Source organism: Seriola dumerili, unplaced genomic scaffold (genome assembly GCF_002260705.1).
Source record: "Seriola dumerili isolate Sdu_G_001 unplaced genomic scaffold, Sdu_1.0 BDQW01000003.1, whole genome shotgun sequence".
Lineage (NCBI taxonomy): Eukaryota > Metazoa > Chordata > Actinopteri > Carangiformes > Carangidae > Seriola > Seriola dumerili.
Genome location: NW_019174258.1, coordinates 11,961,715 through 11,978,304, shown reverse-complemented (window position 1 = coordinate 11,978,304; position 16,590 = coordinate 11,961,715). Strand labels below are relative to the sequence as shown.

At 40.1% G+C, this 16,590-nt stretch overlaps 2 protein-coding genes across 2 annotated transcripts in view; both read left to right on the top strand.

Moving 5' to 3' along the window:
- Positions 1–6,498, top strand: part of abcc12 (ATP binding cassette subfamily C member 12) — a 27,504-nt gene extending 21,006 nt beyond the window's left edge. The window contains exons 19-31 of the mRNA XM_022742719.1: positions 600–698; positions 800–903; positions 1,925–2,107; positions 2,317–2,543; positions 2,689–2,826; positions 3,073–3,262; positions 3,358–3,447; positions 3,617–3,806; positions 4,012–4,171; positions 4,264–4,342; positions 4,595–4,708; positions 5,699–5,863; positions 5,944–6,498. Coding sequence (XP_022598440.1) covers positions 600–698; positions 800–903; positions 1,925–2,107; positions 2,317–2,543; positions 2,689–2,826; positions 3,073–3,262; positions 3,358–3,447; positions 3,617–3,806; positions 4,012–4,171; positions 4,264–4,342; positions 4,595–4,708; positions 5,699–5,863; positions 5,944–6,054 — 1,850 coding nt within the window. The 3' untranslated portion in view covers positions 6,055–6,498. The remainder of the gene's footprint in view (positions 1–599; positions 699–799; positions 904–1,924; positions 2,108–2,316; positions 2,544–2,688; positions 2,827–3,072; positions 3,263–3,357; positions 3,448–3,616; positions 3,807–4,011; positions 4,172–4,263; positions 4,343–4,594; positions 4,709–5,698; positions 5,864–5,943) is intronic.
- A 4,843-nt stretch (positions 6,499–11,341) lies between these two features.
- Positions 11,342–16,590, top strand: part of LOC111218336 (myocyte-specific enhancer factor 2A-like) — a 44,519-nt gene continuing 39,270 nt past the window's right edge. The window contains exon 1 of the mRNA XM_022740598.1: positions 11,342–11,429. The gene's annotated coding sequence lies outside the window, so the exon portion shown is untranslated. The remainder of the gene's footprint in view (positions 11,430–16,590) is intronic.

The window sequence follows — 16,590 nt, the reverse complement described above, 5'->3', positions numbered from 1 at the left end:
CCCCCACCTCTCCAACACTGGAATTGTGGAAATGTGTCCAACAATTTCTTTAACTTTCCAAAACCAACAATATGAAATTCACACTTCATTCACACTTCGTTAGCACACACTATTTCTGTCACTTTTCATGTTTACAGCAAACATGTGCCATACCATTAATGACTTCCAGCACAGCAGAGAAAACACATGCTGCTGTCCCCATATTCAAACAATTATCACGTCTCGCCCCTTTTTAAGATGGTTGGATTTTTACTGTGCCTTTGAGTGTGACTGCTGGGAACAGCTATAAACACTTTCTTTCTTTCTCTCTGCAGAAATACTGCAGCAGATTCAAAATCTAGAGATGGCTAGTGTCTATATAAATATAAAATTATATTCTTCTGTAGTTATGTGAATTTGAGACACACTGAATTTCCACTGTTGTGAATGTAACAAATGTTTGGGTGACTGGATCTTCAGTGAAGCTTGTGTACACTTACATATTTAGTTTTTTTTTTTATTCTTTTTCTATAGGAACACAGTCCAGTTAGTCAGGACACATGCTGATGCAAATGAAAGTGACTTTAATCGTTCTCTAAAATCCTTTTCTTCCTCTTCAGCCACTGTCAGTGCTGATGATCAGCTGGTCAGTCAGGAGGCCTCCACAGAAGGCGCTGTCTCCTGGAGAATTTACCAGCAGTACTTCCAGGCAGCTGGAGGTCTGACATAACACACACACATGTATGATTCTATGTAATAATGCACGAATCACCAATGCACAACCTGCCTGATGATATTCTGTGTCACTTTGTCGCTGCAGGCTACATTATCACCTCCCTCACCGTCCTCAGCATCGTCCTGATGATCGGATCCACGGCCTTCAGCAACTGGTGGCTCAGCTTTTGGCTGGGGCAGGGTGACGGGGTGAGAACCATCTCTCTCTCTCTTTGTCTCTCACATGCACGCACAAAAACTGCTCACCAGCCCTGGTTGAAAAGTGAACGCGCTTTCAGGGACTGTGACCTCCCACAGCTGGAAGCAGTAAGCCTCCATCAGGCATTTTGTGAGGTAAATTTGTCCCTGGTCAGAGAGTAGTGATGCTGGTTCAGAGGAACAGTGTTACCCACTCTTTTCCAAAACTGACAATCCAACAGCAACACACTTTTTCTGCAGTGGTTGCTCAGGTTGCACAACATGAAGTGTTCTGCACATTCTCTTTTTTCACACATAACTTCACTGGCCATGTTTACTGCTGAACCACACCAACTGTCTGCCTGGGTTTGCCTTTAGAGTTCTGCACAACAGTAATGACAGACACACAGATCCACACGTATATTTATTTACATTTACACAGCTCAACACACGTTTGATACTAGTGTGTGGTGATGATGCAGAGTAAACCCAGTGATTCCTGCAGAGGGAGGCAGGGAGTCAGTTTACAGGCCTAAGCACAGACTCGTCTGCCTCTGTCCCATGAACGCAATTCTCAAATAACACAGCTGGCATCTGACCGTAACCGTGTTAGAAGGTGATTTTTATTCATAGCAACCACCTGAAGAGAACATCTTGTCATCTCATGTCTGTTCCCTTTTGTACTAAACTGATATGACTCTTTTTATTGGATTCATTTCACACAGTATCCACCCTCAAAGGACCTACACATAAACATAGTCATCAGGATCTGTCAGAAAACCAGATTTGCCTCTCACTGTAATCTTGCCTTTACAGAATCCTCTTAAAGCAGTGAAGTTGGCCATTATCATTATACACATTTACATTATACCATTATACATAAATACAGCGTGTGTTATTTCCACAACTCTGTGCCATATTGTGTTCACAACAGCATAAAAGTCCTTCTTGGAATTAAAATAACTTTTAGTACTAATTAGTTCTTTATGACCCTGATCTCCTCTAACATCATACATCTGCTGTTTTGTCCCAGTCACACAACAGCACAACTTCACACCAGGGCGACATCTCACAAAACCCAGACCTGCACTTCTACCAACTGATTTATGGCATGATGGTGGTCGTCATGGTGATACTTGCCATCATCAAATGCTTTATCTACACTCACATGACCATGAACGCTTCCTGCAAACTCCACAACACCATGTTCAAGAAGGTACAGTACCATCAAACATTCAAACTTTACCATTTTAATAGCAGATAACAGTGTGAACAAGTTAATTGAATGTGTGTTCATTGAAAGTCTGCCATCTAACCATCTAATAATGTGTTTGCCGTTTAAAAAGGGGGACGTCTTTCAGGCCTGTTAGAAGCCACCAATGAGGTGCTGATGATGACGATTTTTTCTTCTGTTCCTCTCCGCAGATTATTGACAGTCCCATGAATTTCTTCGACACGACGCCAGCAGGTCGCATTCTCAACCGCTTCGCGAAAGATCAAGAGGAGCTGGACACTGTGCTTCCCCTCCACATGGACCCTTTCCTGGCGTTTGCACTAATGGTCACCTTTACAATTGTCATCATCTCTGCCGTCTTCCCCCTCATGCTTGTAGCTGTGGTCATTATGGGAGCTTTGTTCACCCTCATCCTCTTGTGAGTTAATAGCAGTTTAGTCTAAACATGATACAATTATTTGCTACAGGCACTGTAGGAAAATTACAAGTTTTAGATTGTCATGGAAATTGCTGTCTTCACAGTGGGCTGAAAAGTTGAGATTAAACTAGTGGTTTCTCTGCAGTGTCTTCCAGAGGAGCATCCGTCAGATGAAGAGGATGGAGAACATCAGTCGCTCTCCCTGCATCTCTCTCACCACCTCCACCTTGCAGGGCCTCAGCACTATTCATGCCTACAACATAAGAGGCAGCCACATAAAGCTGTAAGATACTTCAGTTTCTCAACATGACATATTTTGTTTATTTTTTCTGTTTGCTGAACTTTCAGGTTTTTTGAGAATTCAATGCCGTTTCAATTCTTCCCTGCTTTTTATTCATGCGGTGCAGCAGCAGTAGGTGATGTCTTAGTCACAGTATCTGGTCCTGGTGTGTGTTGTATACACTGTCTTATTAATAGTTGGGGTAAGGTGGTGTTCACAAACCCTGACCTGTCCAATGTCATATTGTAGGTTCAAGTCCCTGAATGACATCAACTCCAACCACTATTTACTCTTTCACTCTGGGACGCGTTGGCTTTCCTTCTGGCTGGACTGCATGGCTTCATCCATGACCTTGTTTGTGTCTCTGTTCGTGGTGCTCAGCAGTAACGACGTCATCAGTCCATCCTTGAAAGGCCTGGCCATGTCCTACACCATACAGGTGCATTTCTACAGCAAATTTACAAATGTTTGGCTCAAGACACGTTGAAAGTAAATGCAATGTGTGTGTTTACAGAATCTCTGTGTGTTTTCCAGTTGACAGGCATGCTTCAATATGTCGTGCGGCAGTCGACAGAGGTGGAGGCCAGGTTCAACTCAGTGGAGCGGATACTGGAATACGTCACGGTCAGACTCAGAATGCCCCAGAGAAATAATAACCATTTACACACACTCCCACCATCTCTCCTGGTCCTCTTGAGCCTATTAAACTCCACTCAAGAAGTGCAGTTGTAAAAGCCTTTGCATGCAGTTCAGAGTTCCCTCCCTCAAAGTAGTCGATGTTTATTCTGTACAGAGTTGCAAGCCTGAGGCCCCCAGACACATAGAGGAGGCTCCGATCCCAGAGGACTGGCCAAAGAGCGGAGCCATCACCTTCCAGGACTATAAGATGAGGTACAGAGAGAATACACCCATCGTCCTGAATGGGCTCAATTTCTTCATCCAAGCTGGAGAGAAGCTGGGCATTGTGGGAAGGACAGGCTCTGGTAAGGCCTTTACACCAGTAGCTGTGAGTCTGCAGTGATCATAATTTGTTCCATACAAGACAAATTTGACAACTGTGTAACAGCAGCATCTTTAAAATAACAATGTTATTTTTTTAAACCATGACTGTACGTTGCTGAGGGAAACTCTGCTTCTCTAAACAATCAGGGTTAGTATGATCAGGTACTCTCTGCTTTGCGTTTGTAGGGAAGTCCTCTTTAGGCGTGGCTCTGTTCAGGCTGGTGGAGCCAGCTGCAGGAAGCATCCTGATAGATGGAGTGGACATTATGGCCATTGGTCTGCAGGATCTGCGCAGCAAGTTGTCCATCATCCCCCAGGATCCTGTCTTATTCATTGGCACAGTCAGGTAACTGTAGCAGACCACCAACTCCCCACAGCTGTCTGTTTACACACTTTTTTTCACTAACCAACTGTGATAATGAATGTGTTCGTCTACAGGTACAACCTAGATCCCTTTAATAACTACACTGATGAGGAGATCTGGGCAGCGCTGGAGAAGACCTACATGAAGGACTCGGTATGACACCAGAACAGTAGATTTACACTTTTATTATGGTGTGTGATCATTTATGCAGACCATGATGTGACAACCTTCTCATCTAACCCTCTTCAAAAACACAAAATGTTATTGTTAGCATGTTGTTGTAATTAATTATTAAGTTAATGGACTGTTCGATCACTGTTTGATCACTGTCCGTCTGGTCAGTCTTATAGAAGTTGTAGCTGCAGCAGTAAAAGTGATGTTATGATTATTGATGTGTCTCCTCAGATCTCCAGGCTGGAGGGGAAGCTACAGGCGCAGGTGCTGGAGAATGGAGAGAACTTCTCCGTAGGAGAAAGACAGCTGATGTGTATGGCCAGAGCGCTACTCCGTAACTCCAAGGTTTGTCTATTCTTTTTGCACACTTGACAATATTAGTGTTACTGAGCAGTTCAGTCATTTGATAATCATCTCTACATATTGTATCAGTGTGCCCGAAACTATGTAACTGCTTGTGATTTCTCTGTTCACAATTGCATAAATTACCTCATCATGACCAGAGTGTTTGTCCGGTATGATTACTTGCTGTGTTGTATCATTAACTTATACATTATATCTTCACTTCTCTCAATTGTCAATTGTTCTGTTCTAAATATCAATCTGTGGAACTGTAGATAATTGAATATTAAATCAAACTAAAAGGAAAAGCACTCAAATACAAAAACATAACATGCTTACATTATCAGGAACGCATGACAGGAAGACTGGATGAGAGCAGAGAGAGCTGCAGTTCTGAGTGAAGGCCTTAAGTAGTGGCTTAAAGCACACCTGTCTGAAACTGGCCATCAAGAAGGGGAATGACTGAGTTCACCTGTTGTGAATACTTGGTCCACCAGGGGCTGGCAGACTCCTCAATTCCCTTTAATAATACACACACACACACAAACACATGCACTATCACACTACAATCACAAACACAGATTGACTGAATGTATATACATATTCACCTTCCACAAACGATATTTTTAATCTGCTTTTACTATATTTTTAATCTGCTGCTATTTCCCTGCTGCTGCCTTGTGCACTAATTCACTGTCTAACACTTGAGCACCTTATTATTACAACTGACATGTTGCTCTATTTGTTATGTCTGTCATCTATTATGTCTATTTATGTTTGTGTTTATATATTTATATTCATACATTTTTTTATACGACTGCACATTGAGCTGGGAAATCACAATTTCATTCTGCTGTGTACTTCTGTTGGATGGTCTGAATGACAATAAAGTTCACTTTGACTCGTTTAGACAGCATGAGAGAATTCACAACACTCCTCTTTGAAAAACCAGTCTATTTATCCACAGTAACGGCCCCTCCTGTTGTCCATCAGATCATTCTGCTGGATGAGGCAACAGCTTCCATTGATGCAGAGACAGATGCTCTGATCCAGAATACCATCAAAGAGGCCTTCCAGGACTGCACCATGCTCACCATCGCCCATCGTATCAACACTGTGATGCACTCAGATCGTATTCTAGTCATGGACAATGGACAGGTAAAAAACAAATATAGTACACAAAGATTAAGTTCATATAATCATGAAACCACTCTGATAGTATGTGTTGCATCTGACAGGCGGCTGAGTTAGACCACCCAGATGTGCTGAAGCAAAGACCAGACTCTCTGTTCTCATCACTCCTGACAGCTGCTAACACTGTGAACACTGGAACCACAGAGGACCAGTGACTCCACAGCACAATGGCACAGTAATCACTGAAACATATTAATAGTTATTCTTTTATACAACCCAACCAGATCTTAATCAGTATGCTCATATTATACTCTGGACTGAGGTGCTGGTATCAGGTGTCACTGAGCAGCAGAGATGTGGTTTGATATTAATGTAGGAAAAGAAACATTTTATTTAAATAGTGGTTCATTTTTCACTCCTGTCTGAATCTGTCATGTTTATTTAAAACATATTATTTATTGATTTTCTACATCTTTGTTTGCTGCCACTTGATTGGAACTTGACACTACTTGTGAAGTGTCAGTCTGCTGTGTTAATATGCACTACATATGCTACTATTGCATTTTTATCATATTAAAGATGTTTATACAGAAAATGTTACTCATGTCACATTACCTGATCAGTTTCTGCTCACACAAACGGAGGTAATAAATCATGGATATTTGTAAAGTTTTGTTTGCTGTATTTTAACCGTGCAATCCCAATAACTCATTTTTCTTTTTCTTTGTCATATCCCATAATTTTCATTTAAAAAAATATCAGGCAAATTAAAGCTTAATATTACTCATAGCTTATTTTTACACGGGGTGGCATGAATAATGCTCTCTGTTGGTGGATCAGTTAACAGAGAAAGTTTGCTACTACAGTTGTGCCTCTTTTAAAAGACAATTTCACACACATGGGCTTCAAATCCAGTCATCTTATGAGGAAGAGAGTTTTCTGCTGTGAAATCTCATTAAGGCATGACATTCCTCTCAGCTTTGCTTATTGTGTTTTAGCGGTGGGGTCTCATCCTCAGTCTGCTCTCTCAATCCATCCTTTATCTCTCCCACTCTCCATTCTCACGTTCCACTCATGATAAAAAACCACAGGGATACACAATATACATATTTAGATATATAATCTTTACACATTGAAATATAAAGGCATGACTCACTTTTTAAAAAAGCATGTTAAGAGCTAATCTAATGAGCACCTACTGCTCAAGCCAATTTCTTGTTGCATAGAAACCCATCTTCAGTAGAAGGAGATAAATAACCAAAATTACATTTTAGTTTTAACTTTTACACAGATCATGATGTTGATTAAAAACGTGTGAAGTTTAGTTCTAGCTGGTGCAAACACGCGAGAACTTTAAACATCGCATAGGGAACCCATAAACTATTTGAGGAGGACTCACAGGGCAGTGTTTACAGCTGATTATCCAACAGAAATAAGGGAAATGGATTTAAAATGAAAAGAAACCGTATCATAAACAGACCCAGAGTAAGTGACAAAATGGGAGTCAAACATAAATGAAGGTTTAACAAAAGAAAATAATTGTAAATTTACCTTAAAATGTGTTAGTCATGTTGTTTCCTACGAGGACACGCTGTACCGGATCCACACTGGCATCCTCTTGATGGATATTATAGAAAATATTACCTGTTGTTATACAAAATATTTTCAGAAAAACAGCACTATTTTTGTACTGCACTCAATTAAAACATGTCTAAATTGATTCACTGATTTTAATGCAGGCCTAAAGTGTGCACTTAAGCTGGACAATGTAGGGAAACAATGGTAAAAAAATTTTTATTAAATGTGGAGTCAGATACACTTTGTCAGAAATGTTAAAATGTTAAAGTCATACACTGAATTACAGTGAAACTTTAAATTTAAAATTATCCAGAAGATTAGGAAACACTGTTTGTTACAGTTTATATGTGCAAATCTTGATGCCAGAGTGGTGTGTTTTCTACATAGCTGAACATGTCACATCCAAGTCAAACCAAACTGGACATGATATAATCCCATTTCTCCATATCTCCATATCTCCAGTACTCAGTAGGTGCAACAGGAAGGACTATTTTGAATTCATGAAAAAACAGCCATCTCTCTACTGCCGCCAGTGGGGGGAGACAGAGTCAAACACAGGAAAACTATAAATATTGAGATTCATTATGTGGTATATTTTCTACACACTACATTCTTGCGTTTGTAAAAAAAATAGAGTGAAACGTACATGAACTAATCCTCATCTGTAACAGATCCGCAGATTTGACAAACATTTTTGTCTCCTGCTGTTTTAACCAGTGTTTCAGCTGTCATTTGGCTCTAGGACACATGATGGCACCAGAGTTTTTTGTTCTTCCACCCCACAGTACAATGATGCAAAATACTACTTGAAATGTGTTTGCTCATTCTCCTCTCATGAATTTCAAAATGGCACAGACGATACTGAAGCTGTGGAGATCTTTACTGCAATTGGGAAAAGATAATCAAACTGACCCCAAGGTCTCTGCATGGATCTTACTTGTCTTGCTCACATATATCCACATGGATGAAAGAATGCCACCTTCAACTAAACCTCTCTAAGACAGAACTCTCAAAATCAACTCTTCATCTCTTACCCCAATCAAGGTTGTGAGAAACCTGGGCATCATCATGTTTGATGACAGCTCCTTCTCTAACCATGCTGCATCTGTCTCACAGTTGTGCCACTTTGCACTACACAGCATCAGAAAAATCAGGCCTTACCTGACTCAGACTCACCACCTCCCTCACTCAGCCCTCTAGCTGAGTGCAATGTTACCAAAATTGTAACATGTAGTAATTCTACTACATGCCTCCAGTCTCCCCAGGTTAAGGACGCATCTTTTCTCTAATTCACCCCTCTCACTGGGAATGATGTGTCAAAACTTCTGACCACTAGTCATCCTACTACATGTGCAATGGAACCCATTCCCACAAACCTTCTCCAAGCCATGTGTCCCACCATTGTGCCAGCAATCACACTTGTGATAAATGGCTTTATGAACAATTCCAACCGGATTCAAACAGGCTCGGGTAACTCCTCTGCTCAAAAAGCCTTCACTTGACTCTGCTCAAGAGGAGAACTATTGACCAGTCTCACTTCTTCCATTTTTATCTAAGTGTATCGAAAAGGGCAGTTTCAATCGGGTCTCAGAATTCCTCTCACGGAGCGACCTCCTTGATCCAAATCAGTTGGGCTTTAAGAGCATTCACTTCACTGAAACAGCTCTGTTGTCTGTGACATAAGCCCTAAGGGCAGCTAGAGCTGCACCTCAGTCCTCAGTTGTTATCTTGCTGGACCTATCAGCAGCCTTTAATATGGTGAACCACTGCATCTTGCCTTCTGTACTCCCTGACAAGGGCATCTCGGGGAAAGAGCTTTCTTGGTTTGAATTCTATCTCATTGGGCGCCCCTTGAGTCATGGCAACCCATTGCTCCCCACAGGGATGCCCCAAGGATTGGCCCTGGGAACCCTTCACTTTGCAATATACACCACCTCCTGGTCCAATTATCTGCTCTCATGGTTTTTCATATTAACACTATGCAGACGACAACCAACTATACTCCTTGTTCCTGCCAGACGAACCCCCAATCTCTGCATGGATCTTGGCTTGTCTCTGACCCATCCACATGAGTGAAGGAATGCCACCTTTAACTAAACTAATCTAAGACTGAACTCAAAAAAAAAAAAAAAATCAGGCCTTACCTGACTCAGTACGGAACCCAACTCTTGGTCCAGGCCATGGTTATCTCCCACCTTGACTACGGCAATGCTCTTTTTGTGGGCCTCCCTTTATGTACAGTGAAACCCTTACAGAAAGTTCAGAAGGCAGCACCTCGTCTAGTTTTCAATCAGTGTACATGTTACCCCTCAACCTACACTGGCTACCTGTGGCCCCCCGAATCAAATTCAAGTTATGTTTGCCTCCAGAGTGACTTCACAGTCTGCTACCTGAACTCAGTCATACAGACTAATGCTCCTTCTTTGGCATTGCCATCCCTGCAAACAAGGTAATCCCAGTCCAGACTGTACTCATTTGTGGTTCCCCGATTGTGGAACAAGCTACCAAATCTCTATCTTCAAGGATCTCTTGAAGACTCATCTCCTCCGAAAGACCTCCTCCCCTAACACCTCTAACACCCTAACATGCCTAACTAGCACTTACTATGCACTTTTGGTGCACGTTTTTTACCTAATTTCCTTGCACTGATTGATTAGATGTATTGCTTATACCAAGGTCTTTTACTGCACTGAAGTTTTGGTGTTGTCCCTCACATTTAAGTCACTTTCGATAAAAGCATCTGCCAAATGAATATATATGAATGTAAGTACACGGGATAAATCCTTCTACCTCTGGTTTCTGGTTTCCAGGCAGCATCACTGGAACAGTCAAGACTGGGAGGAGAGTAACACTGCATGGCCTGCTCCAAAGCAGATTTTCTCAGCTGGTTAGGAAACCTGAACCTGTTGTCTCACAGTCACAAGCTTTTTTTCTCCCTCCCTCAGGCAAAGGCTAAATAAAATATCAATAGAGCAATTATTATAGGAGGCTTGTGTTTGGGTTGAAGGCGACTCACATGCTGTGCTGTGTTTGCTGTGTTTGCCAGCTGAAAAGTCTGGTATCAAAACTTTTTCATATGATGATCCCAGCTTTTATATGATTACATCCTTGGTTTTTACTGTTCTTGTTCACTATAAAATTATACACTAACAAGTTAGAACCTCCATTTTTCCAGTTGCTATTTAAGTTTACAAAATTCAATGTCTCTGTGTTTCTGAAATTAAAGCACTGAACAAATAATCAATTTTAGATTTTAACAACAGGGAATGATAGAATGATCTCGTTGAACTAAATTTAACCAAAATTTTCACTCATCCACTTGCTGAACACACTCATCACAGGTTTGTAAGCAATCAAAAGCTTCACCAGTATGAACTGTTTGCATTGACGTTCAAGGCTTCATTCTTCCACTGCTGCGGGAAAGCTGGAAGTTAGCCAGTTTTCTTTTACGTAAGACATGTTTCTTTTAAATTTACATAGTTTTTCAGATTTTGGTGACCTAAACTTTTTTTTATTACTTGGCAGTATACCATTTGCATTTGTATCATTTCGCTAGAGTTGTCCTGCCGAAATTTCAATAAAAACAGAAAAATTGGGCTTTCTGAAACTTTTGACTGGTAGTGTACACAGAAATCAATTTAAAACATACTGATCAGTCACAATAGCACACTAACTGAAAAACCACAGCAGAATTACGCATGAATAATAGCCTACATTGAAACACGCATACGTGCACATCATTAACACTCATATGTTATCGTAAACACTCCTACACTCATATATAGGAGCGTCCCTGACACACACACACACACACACAAAAACACACACACACACACACACACACACACACGCACACACACTGGTGGGAGGAGCTAAAACCTCTGCTGCTCTGAGTTTGTCAGTTTCCCAAATATAGCGGACGAAGCTCTGTCTGTGTGTGTCCATCGGAGACACTTTGATAAAAAAAAATAAAAAAAATCCGTATTTACAGAAGCACGCGGAGGGCAGTGAGGTAAGTGGAGCAAACACATGTGTCTGAATATGTGAGGAAGTGTGTTTACTGTTTGTCTTCTCTGCTGTACAGACTGAGGGAGGGCAGCCACTACACTTCATATCACGTAAACGTTGCGATATTCTTGTTAACAAACTGTTGGTCTGTTATCTTTCCTTAACAGACTGAAATAATAAGAGTAAACTACTGTTACTACTACGAACCGCTTATCGATCGTAATTTATTGTTGTTGTGACTGTGTGGCTATAGGTGTCAGTGTGTGTGAGTACAGTACGTGTACTGTATATATGATATGCCGAAGTGCCTTGATGGAGGGCTTTATAAAACTCTGATTAACTCTCTCTCCACACAGTACTTCTACTACTTTACATCACGTGTCTTTGAATGTAATGGAAGCTGGCGTTTCTAAAACAATGTGTATATGATCATTAATAAGAGATACACTAGTTGGGTTGCTGCTGAAGTACCAAAAGCTGGATGTCCCTACAGGACCGTTAGGCTACTATCAAAGTAACTGAGGGAAAAGCATGAAACGCATTAAGACAACAGAAGTCTGTTTGTTGGACCAGTTTATTAATGTCTCACAACTAAAAGACACAGTAGGGCAGCAGATATGTGAATTCGAAGAGGTTTATTTCAAAATGTATCTCATAAGTGCCAAACAGTGTCCCCCTCCAGGACCTACATGACTTCAATGAAGGCAAGTTTCTCAGAGGTTGTTGAAAACCACTGCTGAGCCAAAATGAAAAGGGAAAGTAACACTAAAACCATGAATTACAGCCCTCTATCACAAAATATTTTCCATATCAACTGCAATGTATTCAGATGTAACAGACAAGAGTAATGCAAATAGCTGGGAGACTTACAGAAAATAAAGCCAAAGCTTTAGGCAGACAAAAATCATCAAACATTTTATTTAAATAGTGCATTTATTTTTTGTTTTACACTTGTGATAAAAATCAATAAATACATTTCTGCGAAAAGAGTGAAATAAGCTAGAGACTCTTAAAATCAACAAACTAGCCGAGAAATATCAGTTACACAGAAATGTTGTGCTAACGTGCTAACATGAGCTTACATTAGCCAATGGTCGTTTCTGCAAGAAATACTGATCAGAAGAGTCTTAAATGAAATAATTTGGGACTTACCTTTTAAATAAGGACGGAAGTTTTAATGATTTGCCAATGCAATGATAACAATTAGCTTAATTTTAACTCAAGGTGTGGCAAGTAGGAAATACAGCAACAAATGGTCAGAAAATTTGATTAATTCAGTGATTTCATCACCATTTTGAACAAATTCAGTACTATTATAATTATACTACAATATAATTATGTTTCATAATTGCAAACGCATTTAATTATTGAGTGTTACACTGGAGATGTGACTATAGTCTCGACCCATACTGGAATTTTGAGACTGATATTGAAATTGTTCATTATTGGTTTTATGGTAGCTTAAAAAACAAAATTTAAAATATGGATCCTTAAATTTGTTTTTTCGAGAATTATGACTAAGATACAAACATTCTACAACTTGTCAGTGTTTAGCATTTCTGTACCGCAATTTCTTGTTATTTATTATTAAAGCCTTAATTTTAACAGGTAGTCTCATTGAGATCGCAGTGTTTTTTTCAAGAGAGACCTGTGTACAAAAACAATTGTGCAATATCGGCCAATATATGAACCAATATTGATATATTTGCAATAAGCTAATATTGGCTGATATATGGGCCTGGCTGATTTATTGGTGAAGCTCTACCAAAATGGAGAACAATGCCGAAGCATGGCTGACCGGGGAAAATATATATATATTTCTGAATGTTTTTACATTAAAGAATTAATTGGCCCTTTTCAATGATGTGTGGAGCCAATTACCAGGTTCAGGGGTATCATATCATATCACCAAATACAATGGTGATTTATTTTAGACTAGCTGTGTTTGCCTTGCCAATACCTGTTCTGCTTTACAACTGTTTGTTCATGAAGCAGATAGCTCATCTGGACAACACATTAAGATAAGTGATAAGTACTGGGGTGGGAGCTCCACCAACTGATGATTGGGTGAGCAGAGGTTCCAATACACTTTGTGCCTCAAGGCAAATATAGTTTTAGTATTTCTGAATGTTATGCTCCAGCATGACTCAGTATCACTGGGCTCCCACAGAGGAACTCCCTCTGTCAGAGACTTGTATTTAAAGGCAGCGTGAAGATGGTCTGATATGCTTATTTAGCCTGGCAGGGACTGGGGGATTCTCAAAAAGTCGATAGCTAGTTTTGGAATTATTTTCTTTATTTATTCACGATTTCTAGGTTTTCTTCCTTGTATTACGAGCTTTAGGAACCTCATAACTCTTAGTTCAGTCGGGACAGATTTCAGCAGGTTGGGAAATATGCTCTGGCTGAAAATTCAGTATTTTTTTCACAAGATGTTGAGATGTTGATATTAATCTGCTAAGAACAATATTGGCATATTTAAAGAAACATTTGTCTAGAGGTTGTTTGCTGTTGTATGACAGGTTTGCTGTACTTAGCCAGTAAGCCCAAATCCAAGTCTCTTCAGAATAATTTTTTTTATAGTCAACACTGTAGATGCTGTAGGTGCCAGGAGGGCAACTCTGCAGTGCATCAGAATGTTTATCACTAAACTAAGATAACAACATCCATCTGTATTTGATGAATGTAACTAATGGGAACACGTGAGACTTGATGGGAATGTGTATGGCAAAGACCAGTCACTAGGTAAGATATTAATATCAGCTAAATCATATATCATTATCATTTGAAGATCAATATTGCTGGTAAATAGACAGAAAACGTCCTGCTCTGTAGTTTAGGCATCTCTGATGCCCTGCTGCATTGTCCCTGCTCTTTGTTTTCATATTTCATTAGCTGGGCCAGCAGCATGTAGCGTCACCTTCAATTATCCTCCCTGTCACTGGACCGACAGTGCCTGTCTGCTGGCTTTAGTGATTACAGGCTTCAGGGGACAGGTAATCAGGTCATGGTTACACTGTCACCCTGTCAGACTGCTGAGACCACAGGGAGCATATGGGATGAAAGAACTCTCCCATCTCCAGTCAGTTATCTCTTAGCAGGCTTACACATGCTGATATTGTTTGATGTAGAGTACAACACATGACATTACAGTACAATGCAATAGTTTTTTTTATTTTAGATGTTAGTTCATTTATCATGTTGGCATTACGGATAAAAGGTGTCAATAATGAGCCAACAACACAGCCAGGGTTATAGGACATATATAAGTGTAAAATGGGACAGTGCAAGATATTCTCTTTTCTTGGGCTGTGATGATGAGCTTATCATTGTTGATATTAGCATTTAGCTTAAAGCATTGCTGTGCTAGCCTCAAGTAGCTGTAAGTAGTGCTTAGTTTTGTTATATTAACAATGGATCACATGACTACTTGTATGTGAAAGGTACCGCCTGAAGTGATGTACTCACAAAGAATAATCTCCTGACTCTGCAGTTCCTCTTGGCTATATGAAGCATTTTATTCTCTTTCGGCTCATTGTATTGGTTTTGTAGATGGCAGCTTTGCTGATTTCTCTGCTCTAAAAACCCACATTACACTACCTGTCCAACATCAAACAACAGACAGACGTAGTTAGCCTCAAGAATTGTTGGAGACCTAAAAGACCAATACATTCGTCAGGTGACCAGAAACACAACTTCAAATGAATGCTAATGTTGCTGTATGTGTACACAGGCAATTGTTTGTTAACATGTTAGCCATGTCAACTTAAAAGATGATAATATGTTGTGTTTATAGCATGTTTCCTCAAATTTCCTCATAACATATTTCAACTAAAGGCCTAAATGACTAGTTTTATGCCCCATATGAAAACATTCATTCAGGGTTGACATGACACGATTTGAGGAACCCGCACCATAAGACATGGCGCAGGTTCCTCAAATTATCTGTATAACTTTACAGTCATCCAAGACTAAAACCCAAAACATCTTGTGCTCTCAAGTTTGACAATGCATTGGCCAAGTCATAATTAAATTGGGTGTTTTCGTGAGAGGGACTGTGCCTTCTTTAAGGTACATCATCATGTGTTTCAGTGAGAACAGTTCTTTGCACATAGTGGGTACGTGCACATAATGTTTTGATTACTTTAAATCTGATTAAGATGTACCGTATGTTTCTTGTGTTTACATTTAAAGGAACATAACTTCCCTTCGTAGTTAGGTCAGCCTACTCAGAGAATAGGATGGGACACAAAAAGACCCAAAGCAGGTCATCCCTGCATCAGTTAACATACACAGGAATATCATCAACAAGATTTTGATCATGTGGCTAATATAGTAGAAAATATTTTAAATGTGCATTAATAGACTCTTCAATCTGTTTGCCAAAATGCAACAGGACACCCTCCAAAAACTGGTTATCGTACTATACAATGGTTGGCTGGATATCTGATATTGTTTCATGAGAATCAAAACTTCACTTTGTCCTAATGTAATGTAGCTGGAAACATTCCTGGGATCCTTTCCCACTTAATCAAATGGACTTGGTCTTTTAGCAAGCATTTGTTGCTGAGTGTTAGTGAGTGTGTCAGATTTGTTTTTTGGCGATGTGTTACTGATAGGGCTAAGAGTTTCTGACCTGAGTTTAGCATATTACTGAAGTGATGGAGGTGATTATGTCAGTTGATGTCATGCTTGTTGGACAGTTTAGCTTTATTTGTGCCCGGTATTCAAACTGAAAAGAATGAAAACCAGACAAGATCAGAACCTGAATGCTTAAGAAAAGGACTGTGTTGTTGATGTTGTCCACAGGTTAAAGGATTGCAACTTGCGTTTAATGACCTCACCTAAAGGTATGAGTTTCAGTATACCTGGTGGCCAGGCCAGGCACCTCAGTGGTGAGCATATGTAGTAGGAGTAAATAGCAATTGGTAATAAAAATCTATTTAACTTAATGTTAGCCAGTCAGATCTCTCCCTCTCTCTCCCTCTCTCCCTCAGCTGTGTATCACCACATGACTCCACTTACTGTACCCATCATTTGAAAGAAAAAGCCCTCTGCAGAGCTGTGTACTTGCCAATTCATGACATTGCAGCGGTGGCGAAAAAATATGGCAGAAACACTGCTGTCCCTTTTGGGCTTCTCTGGTTGCCCCAGGATACTTCCTC